The sequence below is a fragment of the Eleginops maclovinus genome, chromosome 20, assembly GCF_036324505.1.
Source record: "Eleginops maclovinus isolate JMC-PN-2008 ecotype Puerto Natales chromosome 20, JC_Emac_rtc_rv5, whole genome shotgun sequence".
Taxonomy (NCBI): Eukaryota; Metazoa; Chordata; class Actinopteri; order Perciformes; family Eleginopidae; genus Eleginops; species Eleginops maclovinus.
In genome coordinates, this window is record NC_086368.1 from 18433142 (window position 1) to 18454259 (window position 21118).

General features: G+C 42.4%; 1 protein-coding gene across 4 annotated transcripts in view; it reads right to left on the bottom strand.

Annotated features, from left to right (window-relative positions):
• LOC134882709 (kazrin-like) overlaps nucleotides 1-20605 on the bottom strand; it is a 98193-nt gene extending 77588 nt beyond the window's left edge. For 2 of the 4 annotated variants that reach the window (XR_010168187.1, XM_063910594.1), the window contains exons 1-2: nucleotides 19794-20605; nucleotides 19590-19685 (exon numbers count right to left, since the gene is read on the bottom strand). Coding sequence is in view for 3 of the 4 variants with exons in the window: in XM_063910594.1 (XP_063766664.1) it covers nucleotides 19590-19665 (76 nt within the window). In the remaining variant the exon portion in view is untranslated. The remainder of the gene's footprint in view (nucleotides 1-19589; nucleotides 19686-19793) is intronic. The other 2 variants (XM_063910593.1, XM_063910595.1) reach the window with 2 other exon arrangements.
• Between the last annotated feature and the right edge of the window lie 513 nt (nucleotides 20606-21118).

The window sequence follows — 21118 nt, forward strand, 5'->3', positions numbered from 1 at the left end:
ATTCAAATGAGCTCAGTCAGCTGTCCCACCAGGAAGTGTGATGAGAAAAAATATTAAAAAGACTCTTTTGCTTCTGCCTCGCTTTGGGGACCGGCTGTTACAGCCGAAGAGTCACAGCAGCCAGAAATCTTCTCCAAAGCAATTTCAGGAAGCTCCAAGAACTTCACACTTTGGGCCCGGAGTAGGATAAAAGGGTGAGGGAATCGGGAGAATCTGAGGCAATCCCCAAGAGAAAGAGAGTGCGGGTACATTTCAATTACAATGATGCCGGATAAGTACACAACACAATCTTGTTGAGGGACAAAAGGCTGCAGTGATCTTAAACCAGGGCTGTAACACCACAGGGAAGGTTTCTTTTGAGGCTTTTGAAAACATGCCGCTGTAAACCACAAGTTTGTTCAAACACTGAGATTTGGACAGATCAATTATAGCTTAGCAAAGTTTGGTATGCATAAAAATAAGTGAATCCCTCTGCGTATCTGACAGCATCAACACAGGCCTGTAATTTGCTGTTTGCCTCATTGTTCCGCATCACTATCTGCAGCAGGGTCCAACACACCCGCTGAGGGTCTACACGATGCAATTCCCCAGAGAAATTGGACACTCTCCCCCAAAGGAATACTACTCTATCATGTGCATTACAGCATGTTACACCATGTTCCACAAACCTTTTTTTTATCTTTATGTCTGGCATACTACACAATTCACTCCAATGTCACGCTTCTGCTCTTCCTTAAAATGCATTCAATCTTTTTCCTCTAGCTGGTGTCCACTAATTTCTGATGTAAGGCAGATAAAAGCACTTGTGTGAGGAGAGTTTTGTCTGCCTTTATGGGCAAAGCTGGGATATGTGAACATGGGAGTGCATAATTGTGACAGTGGCTTTGAAGAGATTGACCTCCGTGAAAAAACTACACAGCTCTGGGTTTGTTGGTGTCGTCGTGTTTCCCCAGAACTGAACATTTGAGAAATCACAGATCTGCCCAAAACAATCAGACAGGCAGGATCTGAGGCAGACTGCCAGTCATCTCTCCTCGGTCCCCTGCGAGTGGGTTGATCTCTCGAGGACCTTTTTATTTCTCATTTCCACAGTCAACACAACGCTACAGGCATGTATTGTATTGGACCCGACTCATCCAGGCAGTTCTAGGGAATAATATCTCACACGCCTATAGTACATATTTTGAATCCTGTTTTAGTGCATGTAAGCAAGCGGAATACAGGTTTAAGTACAATGGGCTTTTCATTGCATTTGTGTTGCCAATACGACAGCTGCTAAGTCAATAAGTCTACAACCATGCTAAGAGCTTTTTTGAGGCTGTACAGAAGAATTTTGCACGTAACGTCGGTAACACGCTAAATGAAATGATAATATGCACATGTCTTGCAGCTGTAAGGTTTACGATTGATGTATTTCAAAGCCCATACTACTAAAGTGTTTCGTGTTCCAGAAAAATGACCAAGTGTGTCCCAATAGATAGTAAATATATATTCAAATGCAGTATGCCAAAAATATCAGGATGTCCTACTGCAACCTTTTGCGACTATTCTGACCCTCAACCTCCTGCACAGCAGATTTATGAGCAAAGCAAAAGGGTCAAAGTTCAAGGCGCAAGGTAATGACAAAGTAGTATGTCTCAATTGTTTGCACACTGCAACAGGGGATTTACATTCTTTGTAAGGGCAGCTGCAGTACGTAGAAAATAATTGAAAAAATATTTGGGGAGCACATCAATGGCTGCACCAAATTTCATCCTAATCTATCCAATAGCTGTTGTCATATTGCAAATCAAACTAAAAATGTGATCTTATACTGGCGCAAGAAGAAAATGTAAAAGATCTCTACAGTCATTAGGATTCATCCAATTGGGACCGACAATGTTTGTAGTACACATCTTACATACAGTGGGGCAAAAAAGTATTTAGTCAGGCACCAAGTGCAAGTTCTCCCATTTAAAAAGATGAGAGAGGCCTGTAATTTTCATCATAGGTACACTTCAACTATGAGAGACAGAATGGGGGAAACAATACAGGAAATCACGTTGTAGGATTTTTAATGAATTCATTGGTAAATTCCTCTGTAAAATAAGTATTTGGTCACCTACAAACAAGCAAGATTTCTGGCTCTCACAGACCTGAAACTTCTTCTTTAAGAGGCTTCTCTGTCCTCCACTCGTTACCTGTATTAATGGCACCTTTTTTAACTCGTTATCAGTATAAAAGACACCTGTCCACAACCTCAAACAGTCATACTCCAAACTCCACTATAGCCAAGACCAAAGAGCTGTCAAAGGAGACCAGAGACAAAATTGTAGACCTGCACCAGGCTGGGAAAACTGAATCTGCAATAGGTAAGCAGCTTGGTGTGAAGAAATCAACTGTGGGAGCAATTATTAGAAAATGGAAGACCTACAAGATCACTGCTAATCTCCCTCGATCTGGGGCTCCACGCAAGATCTCACCCCGTGGGGTCAAATTGATCACAAGAACGGTGAGCAAAAATCCCAGAACCACACGGGGGGACCTAGTGAATGACCTGCAGAGAGCTGGGACCAAAGTAACAGAGGCTACCATCAGTAACACACTACGCCGCCAGGGACTTAAATCCTGCAGTTCCAGACGTGTCCCCCTGCTTAAGCCAGTACATGTCCAGGCCCGTCTGAAGTTTGCTAGAGGGCATTTGGATGATCCAGAAGAGGATTGGGAGAATGTCATATGGTCAGATGAAACCAAAATAGAACTTTTTGGTAAAAACTCAACTCGTCGTGTTTGGAGGAGAAAGAATGCAGAGTTGCATCCAAAGAACACCATGCCTACTGTGAAGCATGGGGGTGGAAACATCATGCTTTGGGGCTGTTTTTCTGCAAAGGGACCAGGAAGACTGATCCGTGTAAAGGAAAGAATGAATGGGGCCATGTATAGTGAGATTTTGAGTGAAAACCTCCTTCCATCAGCAAGGGCACTAAAGATGAAGCGTGGCTGGGTCCTTCAGCATGACAATGATCCCAAACACACCGCCAGGGCAACGAAGGAGTGGCTTCGTAAGAAGCATTTCAAGGTCCTGGAGTGGCCTAGCCAGTCTCCAGATCTCAACCCCATAGAAAATCTTTGGAGGGAGTTGAAAGTCCGTGTTGCCCAGCAACAGCCCCAAAACATCACTGCTTTAGAGGAGATCTGCATGGAGGAATGGGCCAAAATACCAGCAACAGTGTGTGAAAACCTTGTGAAGACTTACAGAAAACGTTTGACCTCTGTCATTGCCAACAAAGGGTATATAACAAAGTATTGAGATGAACTTTTGTTATTGACCAAATACTTATTTTCCACAATCATTTGAAAATAAATTCTTTAAAAATCCTACAATGTGATTTTCTGGATTTTTTTTTCTCATTTTGTCTCTCATAGTTGAGGTGTACCTATGATAAAAATGACAGACCTCTCTCATCTTTTTAAATGGGAGAACTTGCACAATTGGTGGCTGACTAAATACTTTTTTGCCCCACATGATTCGTTATCTGTAGAGAAGTTACCTCTATTCATGTTTAACTCTTAGTTGTAAACACAGACAGTGTAAGCTGTTTTTCTGTACATATGACTGTACATCCAGATGTTATTTAGGAAAATAACTACAAAAGGAGTACCTTATCTTATCTGCATTAACCGGTGTCATCGTTGATGAAATCCAAAACTTCACAATATGTGTGAGAGAGGGCGAAAATAATTACCTATACCATGATGCATTTTTATTTACGTACTTCCCATGTTCAACATCTTTTCAACTATGAAGTAATTGATCCTAGTTCCTATGGAAGACTGCATGGACTGAGCCCTTTTTATGCAAATGAGACAGCTGCTTAAATAATTACCTAATTTGCCCTCAGACAGGTTATCTATTTGTACGTTGTACTACTCAGTTAATGAACAAGTGAAAGATGTTAAAGGTAAGAAAGTAAGGATATTGAGGGCGGACCAGAGGGAAGCATCTTCAAAATGAGGACTGCAGGGCAGGAAAAGTGTCTGCTCTCCCTGCAGATTCTCTGCACTGCAGTTTCAGCAGGAGACACCAAATCATAATGTAAAATAGAAAGAGAGCGATGAACCTTGTTTCACATTTTTGATATATCTGAAAACTGATTATGTCAGCCAAATCAAGTGTGGAATCAAGCTTTTTGTCTCATCTGTCAACATATACAGTGGGGAGAACAAGTATTTGATACACTGCCGATTTTGCAGGTTTTCCCACTTACAAAGCATGTAGAAGTCTGTAATTGTTATCATAGGTACAATTCAACTATGAGAGACGGAATCTAAAACAAAAATCCAGAAAAGCACATTATATGATTTTTAAATAATTAATTTGCATTTTATTGCATGACATAAGTATTTGATCACCTACCAACCAGTAAGAATTCCGGCTCTCACAGACCTGTTAGTTTTTCTTTAAGAAGCCCTCCTGTTCTCCACTCATTACCTGTATTAACTGCACCTGTTTGAACTTGTTACCTGTATAAAAGATACCTGTCCACACACTCAATCAAACAGACTCCAACCTCTCCACAATGGCCAAGACCAGAGAGCTGTGTAAGGACATCAGGGATAAAGTTGTAGACCTGCAGAAGGCTGGGATGGGCTACAGGACAATAGGCAAGCAGCTTGGTGAGAAGGCAACAACTGTTGGCGCAATTATTAGAAAATGGAAGAAGTTCAAGATGACGGTCAATCTCCCTCGGTCTGAGGCTCCATGCAAGATCTCAACTCGCGGGGCATCAATGATCATGAGGAAGGTGAGGGATCAGCCCAGAACTACACGGCAGGACCTGGTCAATGACCTGAACAGAGCTGGGACCACAGTCTCAAAGAAAACCATTAGTTACACACTACGCCGTCATGGATTAAAATCCTGCAGCGCACGCAAAGTCCCCCTGTTCAAGCCAGCGCATGTCCTGGCCCAGCTGAAGTTTGCCAGTGACCATCTGGATGATCAAGAGGAGGAATGGGAGAAGGTCATGTGGTCTGATGAGACAAAAATAGAGCTTTTTGGTCTAAACTCCACTCGCCGTGTTTGGAGTAAGAAGAACGATGAGTACAACCCCAAGAACACCATCCCAACTGTAAAGCATGAAGGTGGAAACATCATTCTTTGGGGATGCTTTTCTGCAAAGGAGACAGGACGACTGCACCGTATTGAGGGGAGGATGGATGGGGCCATGTATCGCGAGATCTTGGACAACAACCTCCTTCCCTCAGTAAGCAGTGAAGATGGCTCGTGGCTCGGTCTTCCAGCATGACAACAACCCGAAACAAACAGCCAGGGCAACAAAGTAGTGGCTCCGTAAGAAGCATCTCAAGGTCCTGGAGTGGCCTAGCCAGTCTCCAGTCCTGAACCCAATAGAAAATCTTTGGAGGGAGCTGAAAGTCCGTATTGCCCAGCGACAGCCCCGAAACTTGAAGGATCTGGAGAAGATCTGTATGGAGGAGTGGGCCAAAATCCCTGCTGCAGTGTGTGCAAACCTGGTCAAGAACTACAGGAAACATCTGATCTCTGTAATTGCAAACAAAGGTTTCTGTACCAAATATTAAGTTCTGTTTTTCTGATGTATCAAATACTTATGTCATGCAGTAAAATGCAAATTAATTACATTACATTAATTAATCATACAATGTGATTTTCTGGATTTTTGTTTTAGATTCCGTCTCTCACAGTTGAAAAGTACCTGTGATAAAAATTACAGACCTCTACATGCTTTGTAAGTGGGAAAACCTGCAAAATCGGCAGTGTATCAAATACTTGTTCTCCCCACTGTAAATACAAAACGTATTTTCAAGATTAAAAATACTAAATCATACTAATAATAATAATTAAAACAAAAAGGAAAAACTTTTGGTTATTGAAGTACGAAATGTTTTAATGAGCACTCATGAGGCCAGACACTGACTATATTTCCTGTAATGCAATTAAATAGCATCATTCACTGGACCCTCACTGCCCTGCCGTCTGCTACATTTAAAAAACCTTTTAACTGCAGTTTGTAATGAAGGCTTTATGTTAAAACGTACAAGTCTCTTAAACAATACTGAGACGACATGGTAAAAGTAATTTTTTCAGCCCACTGAAAGCTTCTCTGCAGCTTCAGATTGTATAAAGGGTTGCAGTTCTGTGGATATCAGCTTCTGACTAACAGATCAAACACTTCTCTCAAGTTTTCAACACCCTGCCACATTATCTTTCAAGGTATATTTACACAATCTGTGATATACATTTCTCTTTCAACAGTCATATGAGGTAAATCCCTTCAAGACACTTTGTGATGTAGAGAGCTGCATCTTACTCTGTCAACCCGCTCAGCATCAGAACCAGAAGCTCCAGTGTGGAGGCAGAGACTGCAGGAGGGATTTCATTTTGCCCACAGCAACATTGCCACCACCTGGTAGCTTTGATTCATGCTGCAACTGCATGAAACGAACATGTACCCCTCTCAGATGCCTCACAGGCTGTGGCTTAAACAGCTGCCAATGAAGGGTTGACAAAGATGGCTTAACACCCGTTTGTAACACGCACCACTGCCTTCACTAAGTGAGGTCCATTAACTCAGAAAGGAAAATCAAAAGCAGATCAACAAGAACATTGTGTTAAATAAGTGATAATAGTTTCACTCATATGAGCCTTTCATCTATAAATAATCTCTTAACAATAAAAATGTAATTATCTTCGCAAATTAAGAAGATATATCAAAAGAAAGGGTCAATTCTTAACTCCCCAAAACTGGTTTGTTATACGCATTTAAAATGTTGGTTATAAACAGTCCAGGGAAAACGAGGGTTTACATGCCCACCTCTGATTTCATATAACTTTGATCAGTGTGCCACCTAGTGTGAAGTACAAGAGATCAGTACAGAGGGATCTAGGTTTCCCTTTCTTCCTTTGAGTCAAAGACTTTAGAAAAAGAAATCTCAGGAGGGTCGATGAACCATCGGCAGAACATAAAAGCCTCTGATGGCCCTTTGACAATCTGCCTCAGGCCTCCTCTTCAACACCTAATGAAACCACTCCGAGAGGATTGTGGCTCTCACTGAAATTCCTCCACTCACACGCAGGCAATTAATTCACGGCTAACGGAGTTACTATTTATCTCTGTATCAGTTGTAATGGTGTGTGTAATTTTGCGAAAAAGGGCAACTAACTGTCAGCTTTTACATAAAGGTCAGGGGTCCGGACACTGACTGTTTTAAATGGATTCCCAGGGTTAAGGTTAATTAATGTTATTATCAATGATAGCTATTTTACAACAGCTTAATTAAATAATCTAACAGTAACAGTTTGTTGAGCGAAGGACGGATAGTAACACTTAAATAAATCTATCAATGTTTGAGGAAGAAATACCTTAAGGTCTCCTCAGGTTATGTGCACTCCAGGAGTCACTGTTTGCACTTTTCTTATTGGTGTAGCAATTTTAACGCTTTTAATCTACTACATCAGTTTGTTTCCCTAAATTTACTTTGATAAGAACAGGCGTAAAACAAGTCTCAATGGGTAATACATGTAGGTGGGGATATTCAGCATTAGTGACAGCAGCATGCAGGGAAAGATAGACGTGCACATTTGCATTCTTTTCATTCAAATCTGTTATAGGAGAGAAACTGAAACCTTCTCCTCTCATACAATAATTCTCCCTCTGAATCACCAGCAGATAGCTAAAAAAATGCTGGTCTGTTGTAGCTTTGTTGCAAACACTCAACACAATGTCCCAGTGTCTACATTTAGCTAGAATATGAAATATACAACTGGTACCAGAACAGCTGCATCACTAATACTGCGGCTGCCAGCAGCGACCACAAAGTATAGAAACCATCTTCAGGAGAAACTTTGAAGATGCCACTGACAGACAGCAGAGAGGACATTTCCCTGCATCAGCTGAGATAAGGAGGGGAAATGAGGGCCCTCTCTCGTCTCCTCACTGAGCCGAGGTAAACACAGCTTGTTAGAGCAGACCTGTGTGAGCTCAAACATGACATTTCAAAATCCGGAGGCTGCTCGCTGAAGTGCCTTTCGAGAGCCAGGGCAACAAGCAACACTGGTGACAGGGCTGTAGCCAATTAGGACTGTTTGTGAGAGAGTGTGTGAACCTGTCTTTCAGGCAGGATGAAAGTGGGTCAGAGCCGCAGCGTATCTTTGTACCGGAGCACAACGGCAGGTACCACACAACTCACAGACTTCAAATCAGACAGATGGGGATTAAACAGCTGAACTTCAAATCTGCTCTAATATGGGGTGACAGCTCTGAATCCATTATTATTATCAGCCACTTTGATGCTCAAAATTCATATTCGGAGCAAGTTTCTGATAGCAGACGAGCCCCACTGAGTTCAGGCTGCAGGTATTACCGTTATCTTTCATTCATTTCTGTGCAGGTAAACAAACTGTGCGAGTTCAAAGGCACATCAGCTCAACATATTAGCAAATGAGACATTACTGTGTGGAGAATACTGTTGCCTCCATATTTCGTGAGCTTTTTCCAGAGAGGAGAGTGGAGCTCTGTTTAATGATGGCGAGCGTGTCTCTCCAGGTTCCCATCTGCGGAGGACAGCTCAGAGCTGTGATGCAAAAACCACCTGACATAATTGCATGTACGATGTGGTTGTGAAATAGGAAGGGGGCCTCTGTCTCTCTGATGTTAACTCGGATCAAGGTCTCTGATCTCCGCTCAGTCCACATGCTTAGTACTACTCACACACAAAGGTAGACAAAATACCATGAGACATGAATCAGGATTTTGCATGAACTAAATCCAGGGTGCAAGCGGTGTTATAAAAGGTCAGTTATTTTAGGATGCATTCATTTTTTTGTATCTGAGTATCTTTTGGTTTTGGACAGTTGGTCGGGGGAAGCAAACCGTTTCCCAATTGTCTGTTATTTTAAGTATCTTTAATATATAATAGATAGGAGATCTAACTATCAATAATAAAGTCTAACTGGCTTAAAGTGGGACAGCACTTTCTGCAGCTGATAAATTAGGGTGTGGGAAAGGAAAATAAACAAAACAAATCATAGTAACGAGCATAAGCATGTATTACTTCCACATTTGTGACAGATGCACAAGCAATTTTGGGACCAGATGAATCTTAGTTAGTTATCTTATGTAGCTTCTAAAACATCACTTATCAAGATGCTAACTGCCCTGCCTTATGACTAAAATGATTTACATGACATTGTATTTAATTGCTTAATTTGTAATGCCCTAGTTTTCAAAAAAAAAAGTTTGCTTTCTGTGGCCTGTTTAGACTGGCTTTGTTAGCATAATATTTAAAAAAAGGTCAGATCAGCCAGTCCTAAAGTCTCTGCTGCCCTTCATATTCCATGTAATGAGCGCAGCATCTGTTTATTTCCCCAAGTATGTGTTTAAGTTGGTAACAGAAGAATATTGCCCCCCGTGGTATTATGGTGGCAGGTGCTGCAAAATATTAAGAGGTTCTACTGAAAATGGTCCCCCGGTGCGTGTGAATGCTTTGCATCGGTGTCAGATGTTAGCAATAGGTATTCAACAAGCTTAAAGAGCACAGAGCTGCACACAAATGTAGGATTCACCCGAGACATTTATAGGAGCATTAAGTGTTTGACACTGGACCTCAGTGAGGCGTGGGCTCTAGTGACTTTGGCGTCAGTTACAAATCCCTCAAGAAAACTAGCAGCTAACGTAATGTTGTATGACAAACTAGTGACTTTATACCCGCATTAAGGCGTATTACCGGGGGGCATGAATAAAAAGCAGGCATTGAGCCTGATAAATCTGTAATGGTTTCCTGGTTCCTTGACACACACGGACTCGAGAAACAGCGCACACACACACACACACACACACACACACACACACACACACACACACACACACACACACACACACACACACACACACACACACACACACACACACACACACACACACACACACACACACACACACACACACACACACACACACACACACACACACACACACACACACACACACACACACACACACACACACACACACACACACACACACACACACACACACACTCCTGCAGATTGATGGAGTCTCTTCAGTGTGTTTCACAATGAGCCTTTTTTTATTAAGAGTCGTTTATCACAAGCCCGAATGGATTTGATGCCTTTGTGATGATTCAACTTGAATTAAATTCAGCCCCTCTCTGACTAGCACACTCTGTACACATCTTATGAGATCCTTAGCATTAAATATATGCCTCCCTTTGTGGTATAAATTGGTAGCACGTACAGTCAAGCTTCTCAACTTGCAAGCATCTGATTTATAGAGCGAAGGTTCAAACGTCGCTCTGCTCATTAGCTTTGACACTGTCAAAACATCATTGAACTTTTATGTAGCAAACCTGTGCTGGTCTTTTTTTAGCACACAGTGTGCACTGTCACTCCCATACGTGCACGGCATGCCCTGCATGTTAAGGAGAAGCACCCTGGAGAATAGGCTATATTTCATCACCACAGGAGTGCCCGCACTAACTACTAATGCAAATTGATACTGACTCAGAGCAGAGCAGATTCTCCTTAGGATTGCTTTCTGCATCACAGTGTGTAGTGCAGCGAGGAAGGAGAAGGAGAAGGATGTCTGATGAAAACAGGATATTATTTACAATCATGCTGAGCAGTATCACAAAGCCCACATTTTTCAGCTCAGGTACATTCTGTTACCTGCAATAAGAAAACATTATTGCAGATAAGAGTTGAACATTTATTTTTATACAATTCAAAGTTCTCTGTAAGTTTTCAATTTGTGCGCTGACCGTTATCTTGTTCTAGCCTCCCTCTCCTCCCTCCCCTCCTTCCCCTCCTCTCTGTCTGCTCTGTGGTGTATTGTAGCAGATTACCACTGGTGATTTGGGAAACAGCTCAGCATGTGTCTGCAGAGGGCTAAGCTGTGTAACTAAGGGGTTTGTGGCAGGCAGAGAGGCAAATAGAGGCCAGCAGTACTGGGCACGGTGAGGCAGATATGCGGAGTCAGCAGACACTCAGGCAGAGTTCAATGACGCAGGAAACACGGCGGGGACGAGTGCTGCAGACTGGAAGCTGCTCTTGGCGCGTTAGAATTCATTAAGAACATCTTTCATCAAGGCAAACCTGTGCTTTGTTTTCCTGTCCTGCAGCTGATTGACACAACGAACAGTGTTTTTTCACTGCTACTTAAACATACGCCACACTTACTTCATTCACACAACATTACACAAACCCCCACGGATACACACTTGTAAGCATACAGATGCCAAGAAGAGCAGGATTAGCCAGACTGTAAAAGATGATGTTGTTTATACCAATAAAAATCTCCTGGCAGCTCAGGACTATACCCAGCAGATCGAGCAGCGACAAATATAGCTGCTTTAAAGTGGTGGAGATGAGTGACTATTAAATCCGGGAGATGTGTTCGCTGAGCGCACAGTGTTCAGCTTATGTGCATCCACTTAAAATTTTGCAATAACCTCACTTTTGTAAGAGTGTGTGTGTCAGAGAGAGATAGAGAAAGAAAGAGTGAGAGGGAGATTAAGAAGAAGAGGAGGCACAAGTTCAAAGTGCGGGATTTACTAGAATCCTTTGAAACAATGCAGCAATGTATGAAATGCCTCAGAAATAGCAAAGCACTTCAATAAATCCGGGAGACACAATAAAGCACTTTGAGTTTGGGGGAGTGCTGCTGCAACAAATTGCCTTTTGTGAAACACTCAGGGATATAGCATTCGTCAGGTTGAAATGAGTTTTGCAAAAGTAAGTGAAGCATTATGTTGAGCCCCCTGTTCAGGAAGGTTACATACAATAAAAAAGTATGGTGAGATTAAAATACTTCTTCACCTTAAAATTAGTATTTGACCAAAACAGCCGAATGCTAAAGCTCTAGCACAGATACTTATAAGATAGACTCGGAGGATGAAACCCTCTTTATTAGTCACATACATGCACACAGCAGTGCACACACAGTGAAATTTGTCCTCTGCATTTAACCCATCCTAGTACTAGGAGCAGTGGGCAGCTATTGTGCAGCGCCCGGGGAGCAATGGGGAGGGGGGGATTGGAGGTGTCCGGTGCCTTGCTCAAAGACACCACAGCAGGGCCTAGGAGTTGAACTGGGACCTCTCCAAGTAGCAGTCCACCTTCCATATTTTCAAGTCTGTTCGGGGACTTGTATTGATATTATTTTGCCAAATAAATATATTTTCTCCCAAATTTCTTTTTGAAACTTCATTCTAAAATTCCCCTTTAATAATAAAAGGTTGACCATCTTCCTCTTTTGTTTTCTGAAACCGGTGTTCACTTCCATGGTCCACAGATCTAAATGAATGGGAGGGAACACTATAATACAATTCAAACCACCCTCCCTTCATGTGTGCTTATTATTTCTGACGCTTGAAAATAATGATTAATGCAAGTACAGTGGGGCAAAAAAGTATTTAGTCAGCCACCAATTGTGCAAGTTCTCCCATTTAAAAAGATGAGCGAGGCCTGTAATTTTTATCATAGGTATACCTCAACTGTGAGAGACAGAATGAGAAAATAAAATCCAGGAAATCACATTGTAGGATTTTTAAAGAATTTATTTTCCAATTATTGTGGAAAATAAGTATTTGGCCAATAACAAAAGTTCATCTCAATACTTTGTTATATACCCTTTGTTGGCAATGACAGAGGTCAAACGTTTTCTGTAAGTCTTCACAAGGTTTTCACACACTGTTGCTGGCATTTTGGCCGATTCCTCCATGCAGATCTCCTCTAAAGCAGTGATGTTTTGGGGCTGTCGCTGGGCAACACGGACTTTCAACTCCCTCCAAAGATTGTCTATGGTGTTGAGATCTGGAGACTGGCTAGGCCACTCCAGGACCTTGAAATGCTTCTTACGAAGCCACTCCTTCGTTGCCCTGGCGGTGTGTTTGGGATCATTGTCATGCTGAAAGACCCAGCCACGCTTCATCTTCAGTGCCCTTGCTGATGGAAGGAGGTTTTCACTCAAAATCTCATGATACATGGCCCCATTCATTCTTTCCTTTACACGGATCAGTCGTCCTGGTCCCTTTGCAGAAAAACAGCCCCAAAGCATGATGTTTCCACCCCCATGCTTCACAGTAGGCAGGGTGCGATTTGTAGGGGGGGATGGTGAGGTTTTCCCCCCCTCTGGTTTTCCTATCCCTACCTCTGCTAAATTATTTTTATCTCCGGTGGGGACAAGGATTTCCCCCCCTTGATAGCGATGAATGCAACTTAACTGCTAGCCTACTTAAACTATTGAAATCTAACGATCTTCAGTGTCTTTACATCAGAGTAGGCTATTCAGCAGCCTTCTGGCAGACGGTGCATATTTCTGAACGTCATCGAACACAAAAACATTGTAAAATTTTTGTGCGGGAACTTCGCAGGAAAAACAGCGCTGAACCAAACATGAAACGCGTTCAGAGCAGCATATCATCTTACTTTACAGGACCCATTTGCAGAATTGTGGATAGAAGAGGGCCGAAATGCTGCAGACAATGCCCCGATAGGAAAAACGAAAAAGCCACCACAAATTTGTCACCAGAGCCGACTGTTTACTTTGTCTAGTTTTCCAGACCTGTCCCTGAGTGTTGGCAGCACGTTGTGCTATTTAGTGAATTATTTTGAGTGTTTGATTTAAGTTAAATGGAGGGTCTTTTCATGGAGAGCATTGATGCTGTTCTATGGTGCTTTCTGCCTGTTAGTGCGTACGCATGTTTTTGTGACGTTGAATAGAAATCCATGTATGGGTTATTAAAAGTTTTGCCATGTTGTGATGGGGACTAATCCACGGACCCGAAAAAAGGGCCTGTCTACTTTTTGCGTTTTTTTCTCCCTAGTTAAGCAAGTTAAAAGTCCAATGTTCTTGTCTATGAATAAATTAAAAAAAACATCCCCCCCTCTGTTTTTTTGTCAAATCGCACCCTGACAGTAGGTATGGTGTTCTTTGGATGCAACTCTGCATTCTTTCTCCTCCAAACACGACGAGTTGAGTTTTTACCAAAAAGTTCTATTTTGGTTTCATCTGACCATATGACATTCTCCCAATCCTCTTCTGGATCATCCAAATGCCCTCTAGCAAACTTCAGACGGGCCTGGACATGTACTGGCTTAAGCAGGGGGACACGTCTGGAACTGCAGGATTTAAGTCCCTGGCGGCGTAGTGTGTTACTGATGGTAGCCTCTGTTACTTTGGTCCCAGCTCTCTGCAGGTCATTCACTAGGTCCCCCCGTGTGGTTCTGGGATTTTTGCTCACCGTTCTTGTGATCATTTTGACCCCACGGGGTGAGATCTTGCGTGGAGCCCCAGATCGAGGGAGATTAGCAGTGGTCTTGTATGTCTTCCATTTTCTAATAATTGCTCCCACAGTTGATTTCTTCACACCAAGCTGCTTACCTATTGCAGATTCAGTTTTCCCAGCCTGGTGCAGGTCTACAATTTTGTCTCTGGTCTCCTTTGACAGCTCTTTGGTCTTGGCTATAGTGGAGTTTGGAGTATGACTGTTTGAGGTTGTGGACAGGTGTCTTTTATACTGATAACGAGTTCAAAAAGGTGCCATTAATACAGGTAACGAGTGGAGGACAGAGGAGCCTCTTAAAGAAGAAGTTACTGGTCTGTGAGAGCCAGAAATCTTGCTTGTTTGTAGGTGACCAAATACTTATTTTACCGAGGAATTTACCAATGAATTCATTAAAAATCCTACAATGTGATTTCCTGGCTTTTTTTTTCTCATTTTGTCTCTCATAGTTGAGGTATACCTATGATAAAAATTACAGGCCTCTCTCATCTTTTTAAATGGGAGAACTTGCACAATTGGTGGCTGACTAAATACTTTTTTGCCCCACTGTATATAAGACATGCATCAGAAAGAAAGAAAGGATGTGGTAGCGGTTCCTGAGGGTGGCTTCCCTTCTCACTGTGTTGGATTTTCCATGCCATAAAACCCAGTTAAGAGTCTGTTAGGGGCTCCATCATGCAGCACACGTTGCATCATATTCCTCTAGCTAAGTACCTGTCTTCACGCTGTGAGTAACAGATCAGGAGTTTGTGAAGCTCAATGCAATACAGTTTCTACTGTCAGTGACGAGACTTGTGTCAGTCAAGGAGAAAAAGTTTGTCGAAGAGCAGGCACATCGAGTCTGAGAGAAAACACCGAACTAATGCAGGTTGTGAACTCCCATCAGTTTATTGATCGCCCCGAGGGAAAGTGAGCTAATGAAGATACATATGATCCCCTGCCATTTGGAACTAGAGGAGCGTTTGCAATTAAATACATATAATTAAAACTCAATCAAATGTAGCACGCTGCTACACATTAAACAGCTCCTACATACTGTATATTTAACCAACTCGGAATATAACTTTGCTACAACCGCTTTTGTAGAGTGACAGAATAAGTTTGACTGACCCGAAACTGTCGCAGTGAGTCGGGTGAACTGACTGACGGCCGGCGGCGCCCGCCACTCTCAGCTCTCCTGGGGTTCTTAATTCCAATATGGAGATTAGATTGAGTGATGTTGGAGTGCTGCTCGAGATACCCAGGGACTTGGATCAATAATGTAAGTAAGCATAGATAAACCATTGTGAGGCGACTGGGTGAATTGAGCAGTGGTCCCATATATTTATTTAGCATATTTGATATATTTTATTTGGCTTTTACTAAGAGTGGAAGTTAAATACATTTGGCAAAAATATGTTAGCTCTTATCAGATTAAATTCAGTAGACACCTGCACAAAATAAATGACTCAATTAAAGAAGCCCTTTAAAGAGCCTTACTCACTCTGAATCAAATACTATTAGGTTTGATAGCCGGCAGCTAGGGAGTCTAATAGTGACAAGCACATTGGCCAAAAGCCAACACCTTGACCTCCCTGAGCAGAGACATGAAGATGGCTCGACACGAGAGGGGGAATGGAGATATTCAGTTAAAAGCCTCTCTAGACGTAACTGCGGACAACCTTACACTGCACCGGATCCTCACATCACTTTGGTTCAGTGGAGCGTAAAGGTGACTGAGACCGCTGCACTGTCAGGCCATGGTCATCTGGGCAAGAAGGAGCCGAGTCTGAGCATGCAGGGATTTGTGCAAACGTAGTGCAAATCAAGCTTTTTTTTCTCCATGTTGCTTCTAGCCATTATACACATTTTTTTGCTGCAGTTTGTTTCAGGGCAAGAAGTAGGACAAAATGTTGGTAAAACTAAAAGCAAAGATAAAGAGGAGGAATTCTACCAGGGATGAAGAGGAAACAAAAAGAAAGTCAAGATGTAGTTAATAATGCATGGAGTTCTCAGAAACAGCTGCTTTACTTGCCATTCGCCCGGGGTAAAATTATAGAAGAGGCTAAGATCCGCAAAGGAAAAAAAGGCTATTTGGACAAAAGGACTCTCTTGCTTTAGTTTTGCTTAATATATGTGTCCGTGTATGTTTTAGTTTTAGCACTACAAGAATGTTTTAAAAGCTCTTTGTTTTCATCAAAACATATTCTCAAAAAGATTTCTCCCTTTTTTGGCAAAACAATCACTCACTTAAAAAACCTATCCCAGCTAAATACATCAAAACACAACAGCAGCCTAACTGGAACTGTGATTTGCATATCTGTTAGATTTGCTCCTCTTGCTTGTGCATCCATTCTGACAGTGAACCCCTTCAATGTGGCCCAATCAAACAGAATTTGCATGAGGCAGATATTGTGTACACATCACACTTTCATATGGCCTTCCATAAAAGAAGAAATAGACACAGTGAGCTGAATAAAAACAGATGCAAATATTTTGTTTAAAGAGGAAACTGAATCTAGTAGGCTGGGCAGCACTTTATAATATTAGGTATTACATTTTACCTCAGCAGTAAAAAGTTAAAACCACATACCAGTTGTAAACCTGGCACTCGATAATCTGTTTATTCTGTACTTTGATACAGATTTATTCCACTATTTTGTTTTGAAGGCTAGAAAAACTCAGCTCGTCAGCCATGATGTGATTTGATAAACATCTTCAATACTGCCACGCCCTCCCCTTGTTTTACTTCACTTGTACACACTGATGACCTCCAGATAAACTGACCAAGTCACACATAAAGACCTGTACGGCATGGTTTTAGATGAATACAAGGCCATTATATATATTTTTTTTAAAGTCAAGCATAATATGTTTGACTTTCCAGCATCTGAATACAAATTATGTACACATAAATTCTGTGAGGGTGGCCCTCCCTGTTTGCTTAAAAAAAACATCTAATACAGATCGGCAACACTCCAAAAGCACTCAGTTAGCAAAGATGTTTCCAGCGTTTCGATTGTATAAAGCACAATATCCATTAGGGCCTTGCAGTAAAGTGTCCTTATCAGCACTGTATAAAGCAGACATAAAAATTCAAACTAACTGCATTATTTATAAAAAAGGGTCCTTTTGTGCAAAGAGGAGGGAAGGAATATCAGCAAAGACAACAAGATACTCGATACTCATGTTCATCCTCTCAAATACCTCTACGTATCAAATGGGAATAATAAATCCCAAAAGATGAAATCCTGCAACACTGATTATTAAAGGTTCCATAGAATGCATCTATCTGGTATTTTAAATTGTTCTCTGATGTCTACAAAGAAGGTATATAACTTTGGTTGATCCAAAAAATGTCCAGATGCGGTTTTACAGGCCCATTTACAACCCTATGATTTGGTCCTACAATGAAACAAGCTGATTTGCCTTATTTGGGGGCTCATTTAAATAATTATGACGAGGTCTGCTCTGATGGTGGTTTACAAGGAGCAATCCATGGCTGCCTCAGAGCCCAAAGTAGTAAGTGAAGTTCGCGAAACTGTGAGAGATGAACCATGGAGGCTATTGGCATCCAACCTTACATGTTTGAGTCTTTATCGGAGGAGGAAACCGACAAATTTGAAGAACAGCCAGTTGGTCGGAGATTGGAGAGCAACGTTACGGAGTGGTAAGTGTTAGCGAGTGTTTCCAGTAGATGGTGTATGCAAATGTTGGGGCTGGACTTCCGTGTGTGATGTCACACACAGGGATTGTTGTAATTCACCCGTTTTACCGCTGTGATATGCATATTCGTGATTTGCACGTGAAGGAGGAAACAATGGTGTTTGAGGTTCACGGTATGTCAGTTCAATGTACCGAACTCTCCTTGTTCAACTATGCCAAGGTAAATACAGTTTTCCATTCTATGGCACCTTTAAGAAACACGTGTGAAAGGAGTATGCGTGTTCCAGCTCAGGATATGACTGATGCATTTCCATTATTAGTAACACTAAGCGCTGTCTTGGCTGGATTGTTTTTAATGGCACACACTTTGAAACTCCACTCAGACACTTCTCTCTGCAGGTGGTAATGAAGGGAAACACAGGGAAATAAAATTGATGTGGCAAAGCCAATGTATGGGATGCAATTCTAAAGGCAGTTTTATTTTGATGTCTGCCCTGGGCTCGCCTCATTAGCCATCATAACACTATGTGAAAAATTCCTTTGCGTTTACAGCCAAGCGGAGGCATCAAAGGCATTGACTAAGTTCTCACTGCACGACTCTATGAGGAGAGATACCAGGCCAGATGAGGGAGGAGGCAGAAGACACTTTCATTCTGGAAGCAAGTCAATCACTGCTCCTCTTTCCTCCCGAGGGAAATATGTATTCTGACCATGTGCATTACATAATAAGATATCACTTGAAGTATGCTTCATTTGCGGCACTCCAAGGTTGTGTTCAATGTTCCTGCGCCCCTGACAATCTTGATAGATTCTGTTTTTAATAATTCAGCTATCAGTCTGAGCTCTGAGAGCAGCTCTGATAGTGTCTCTGCCTGTCAGACTCAACCTCGCTAATACCGTGCACCTGCATTATGAATACATTTCAGCTAGCATCCGTCATACTGGTTATACACCTGACAGTAGAACAATCTGGATTTGCTACTTCAAATTTCAATGAAATTGATAAATGTCATGCAGTACTCTTTACTTACAAACCTTTATAACTGTAACGTAAACAAAACAACAAACACAACACACTACACCATGTCTGATTTATCTTTCTGCATGAAGTCCCTAAAAGTTCCACCTAGATCAAAATGCGACCCCTAGCAAAGCTTAGCCACAACAAGTTCAACCTAAAAAATGTCTGTAAAGATATGTCTTTGTAGCTCCCCCTTAAAATAAAATAGTTGCCTACACAAGTTCATGTCTCCAACCTTTTTAATCAGCAACTTCCCAGCTAACAGAAACAACAATCACAATAGAAATAAATAATAATTTATTCTCGCCCTATACACAAGCATGCACATCTTCCCACAAATAACCCAGTTTTTCTGTTTTACCCCCAAAGAAACTCTGTTTTGTCGCAGCAGCCCAGAGAGATTCAAGCTATCATCCTCTTATCTTTTTTTGTACCTTCAAAAGATGTTTGTAGCACCTCAGTATCAGCTAAATAAAACTGGCAATAAGATTGAGAATGGGATCAGGAAGAAATGCTGAGGGTGGAGACCAGTTACGCTGACATGCGGGACACGCAGCAGTGTAAATGTAAGGAGGCAGGAGGTGTAATTGCGGCTACTCACTGGCTTGCATGAGCTGTCCCTGGCGTCCAAACACCTGGGAGAAGGTGGCATGGCTGCAGGTGAGGGTGTCCTCCATGGCTGTCCCACTGGCACACACTGAGGAGAGAGGAGGGGGATAAAGGAAGGTCAGCAACACTGCGTCACATCAAGACGGAAAAAGAGGAGAGGATGAGAGAGGAAAAAGAAGAGGGGGGTGGGGCTTGCCTTCAGTTGTAGAAGCTGGGGTGTGATCTCTGGTGATGACTGCTTTCCTCTGGACCCGTCCTGCTGCTGCTGCTGCTGCCGCTGCTGCTGAGGAGCGAAATACAGCCCTTCGCTGCTCACACCACTATGAGCAAAATTGCTCACCGCACAGATAATGGGAGGGGGTGTGCCTGCCTGCGTGTCAGCATGTAAGTGTGTGTGCGCAACAGAAAGTTCTCTGAATGTGTGCCTGTGAGAGCATTTTGGTGTGTGTGTGTGTAAGGGAGAGTAATACGGGGTGGTAGAGCAGGCAGCTTTGCCTGTGCTTCGTCTGTGTAGGCTGACAGTCTTCTGCAGCTCCAGAGAGGCTGGGTTGAAGGGGAAGAGCAAAGAAGAGGGGGAGGCGAGGGGTGAGCACAGTGACTATGGAAGGTAAAAGTCAATCGTCCCTCCTCCCCCCTCACTCCGAGTTTGAGTAGACAGCAGCGTTTGTGCTCTGGGAGCAGGACAGCACAGTTGTTTTCTGGTCGGTGTTACTATGCCCCCTTTTCTCTCCTCCCTCTCTTCAGCCCTCATTTGCAGAGCCTCAGCAGTAACATCTCTCTCTCCCTCTCCTCTGCTCCCTCAGATCTCTTACTCTCTCCACCCCACCCCATGCAAATCCCCTCGATCCATCTTAAGGCTTGGGCCGCTGCTGGGAAACAGATTCTAGCAAACTCGAGTGCTTCATCTTCCCCCTGTGCTGAGGGAAAAAAGGAGGATGAGAAAGTGGAGGGGTTGAATAGAAAGAGAAAAGTAGGGCTGGTACAGCTGGTGGTTTCCAGAGGCTTCTTCTTGAAAAGGAATTGTATAAAACTGCTGAGTATAAAATAAAAATTAGCTCATACTCATCAGAAAATAACTATTATAAACTCCTACTTGTCTTGTACCTTAATAACCATGGTAAAGCACTGCAAGAAAAACCCTCCACACTGTGCAGCTAATAGGTACACCAAGGTGTTATAAAAGATTAACAGTGACATGAGATCAAATGAGCACATGTTACAAGATCTTAAAATACCCTCCCAGGCCTCGCAGGCACAGTTAGTTATATTGTACCCATTGTGCAGCAGTTGGCATGGAGACCTCTTCTACAGACAAAACTCCAACATGTTAGTATCACACTAAATCCATTGCTACACTGTCTGGTCTCTCTGCAGTGGGTACACTTGAGTTAAACAGTCGATTTCCTACCAAGCAACAACAAGAAAAAACTTTGTCAGGAAGCCCATTGTCAAAAAGCCATCTCTCACACCACTGCCCTGCAAGGCGAGCACATCAGGGACTTGACCGAAGCACTCACGTCC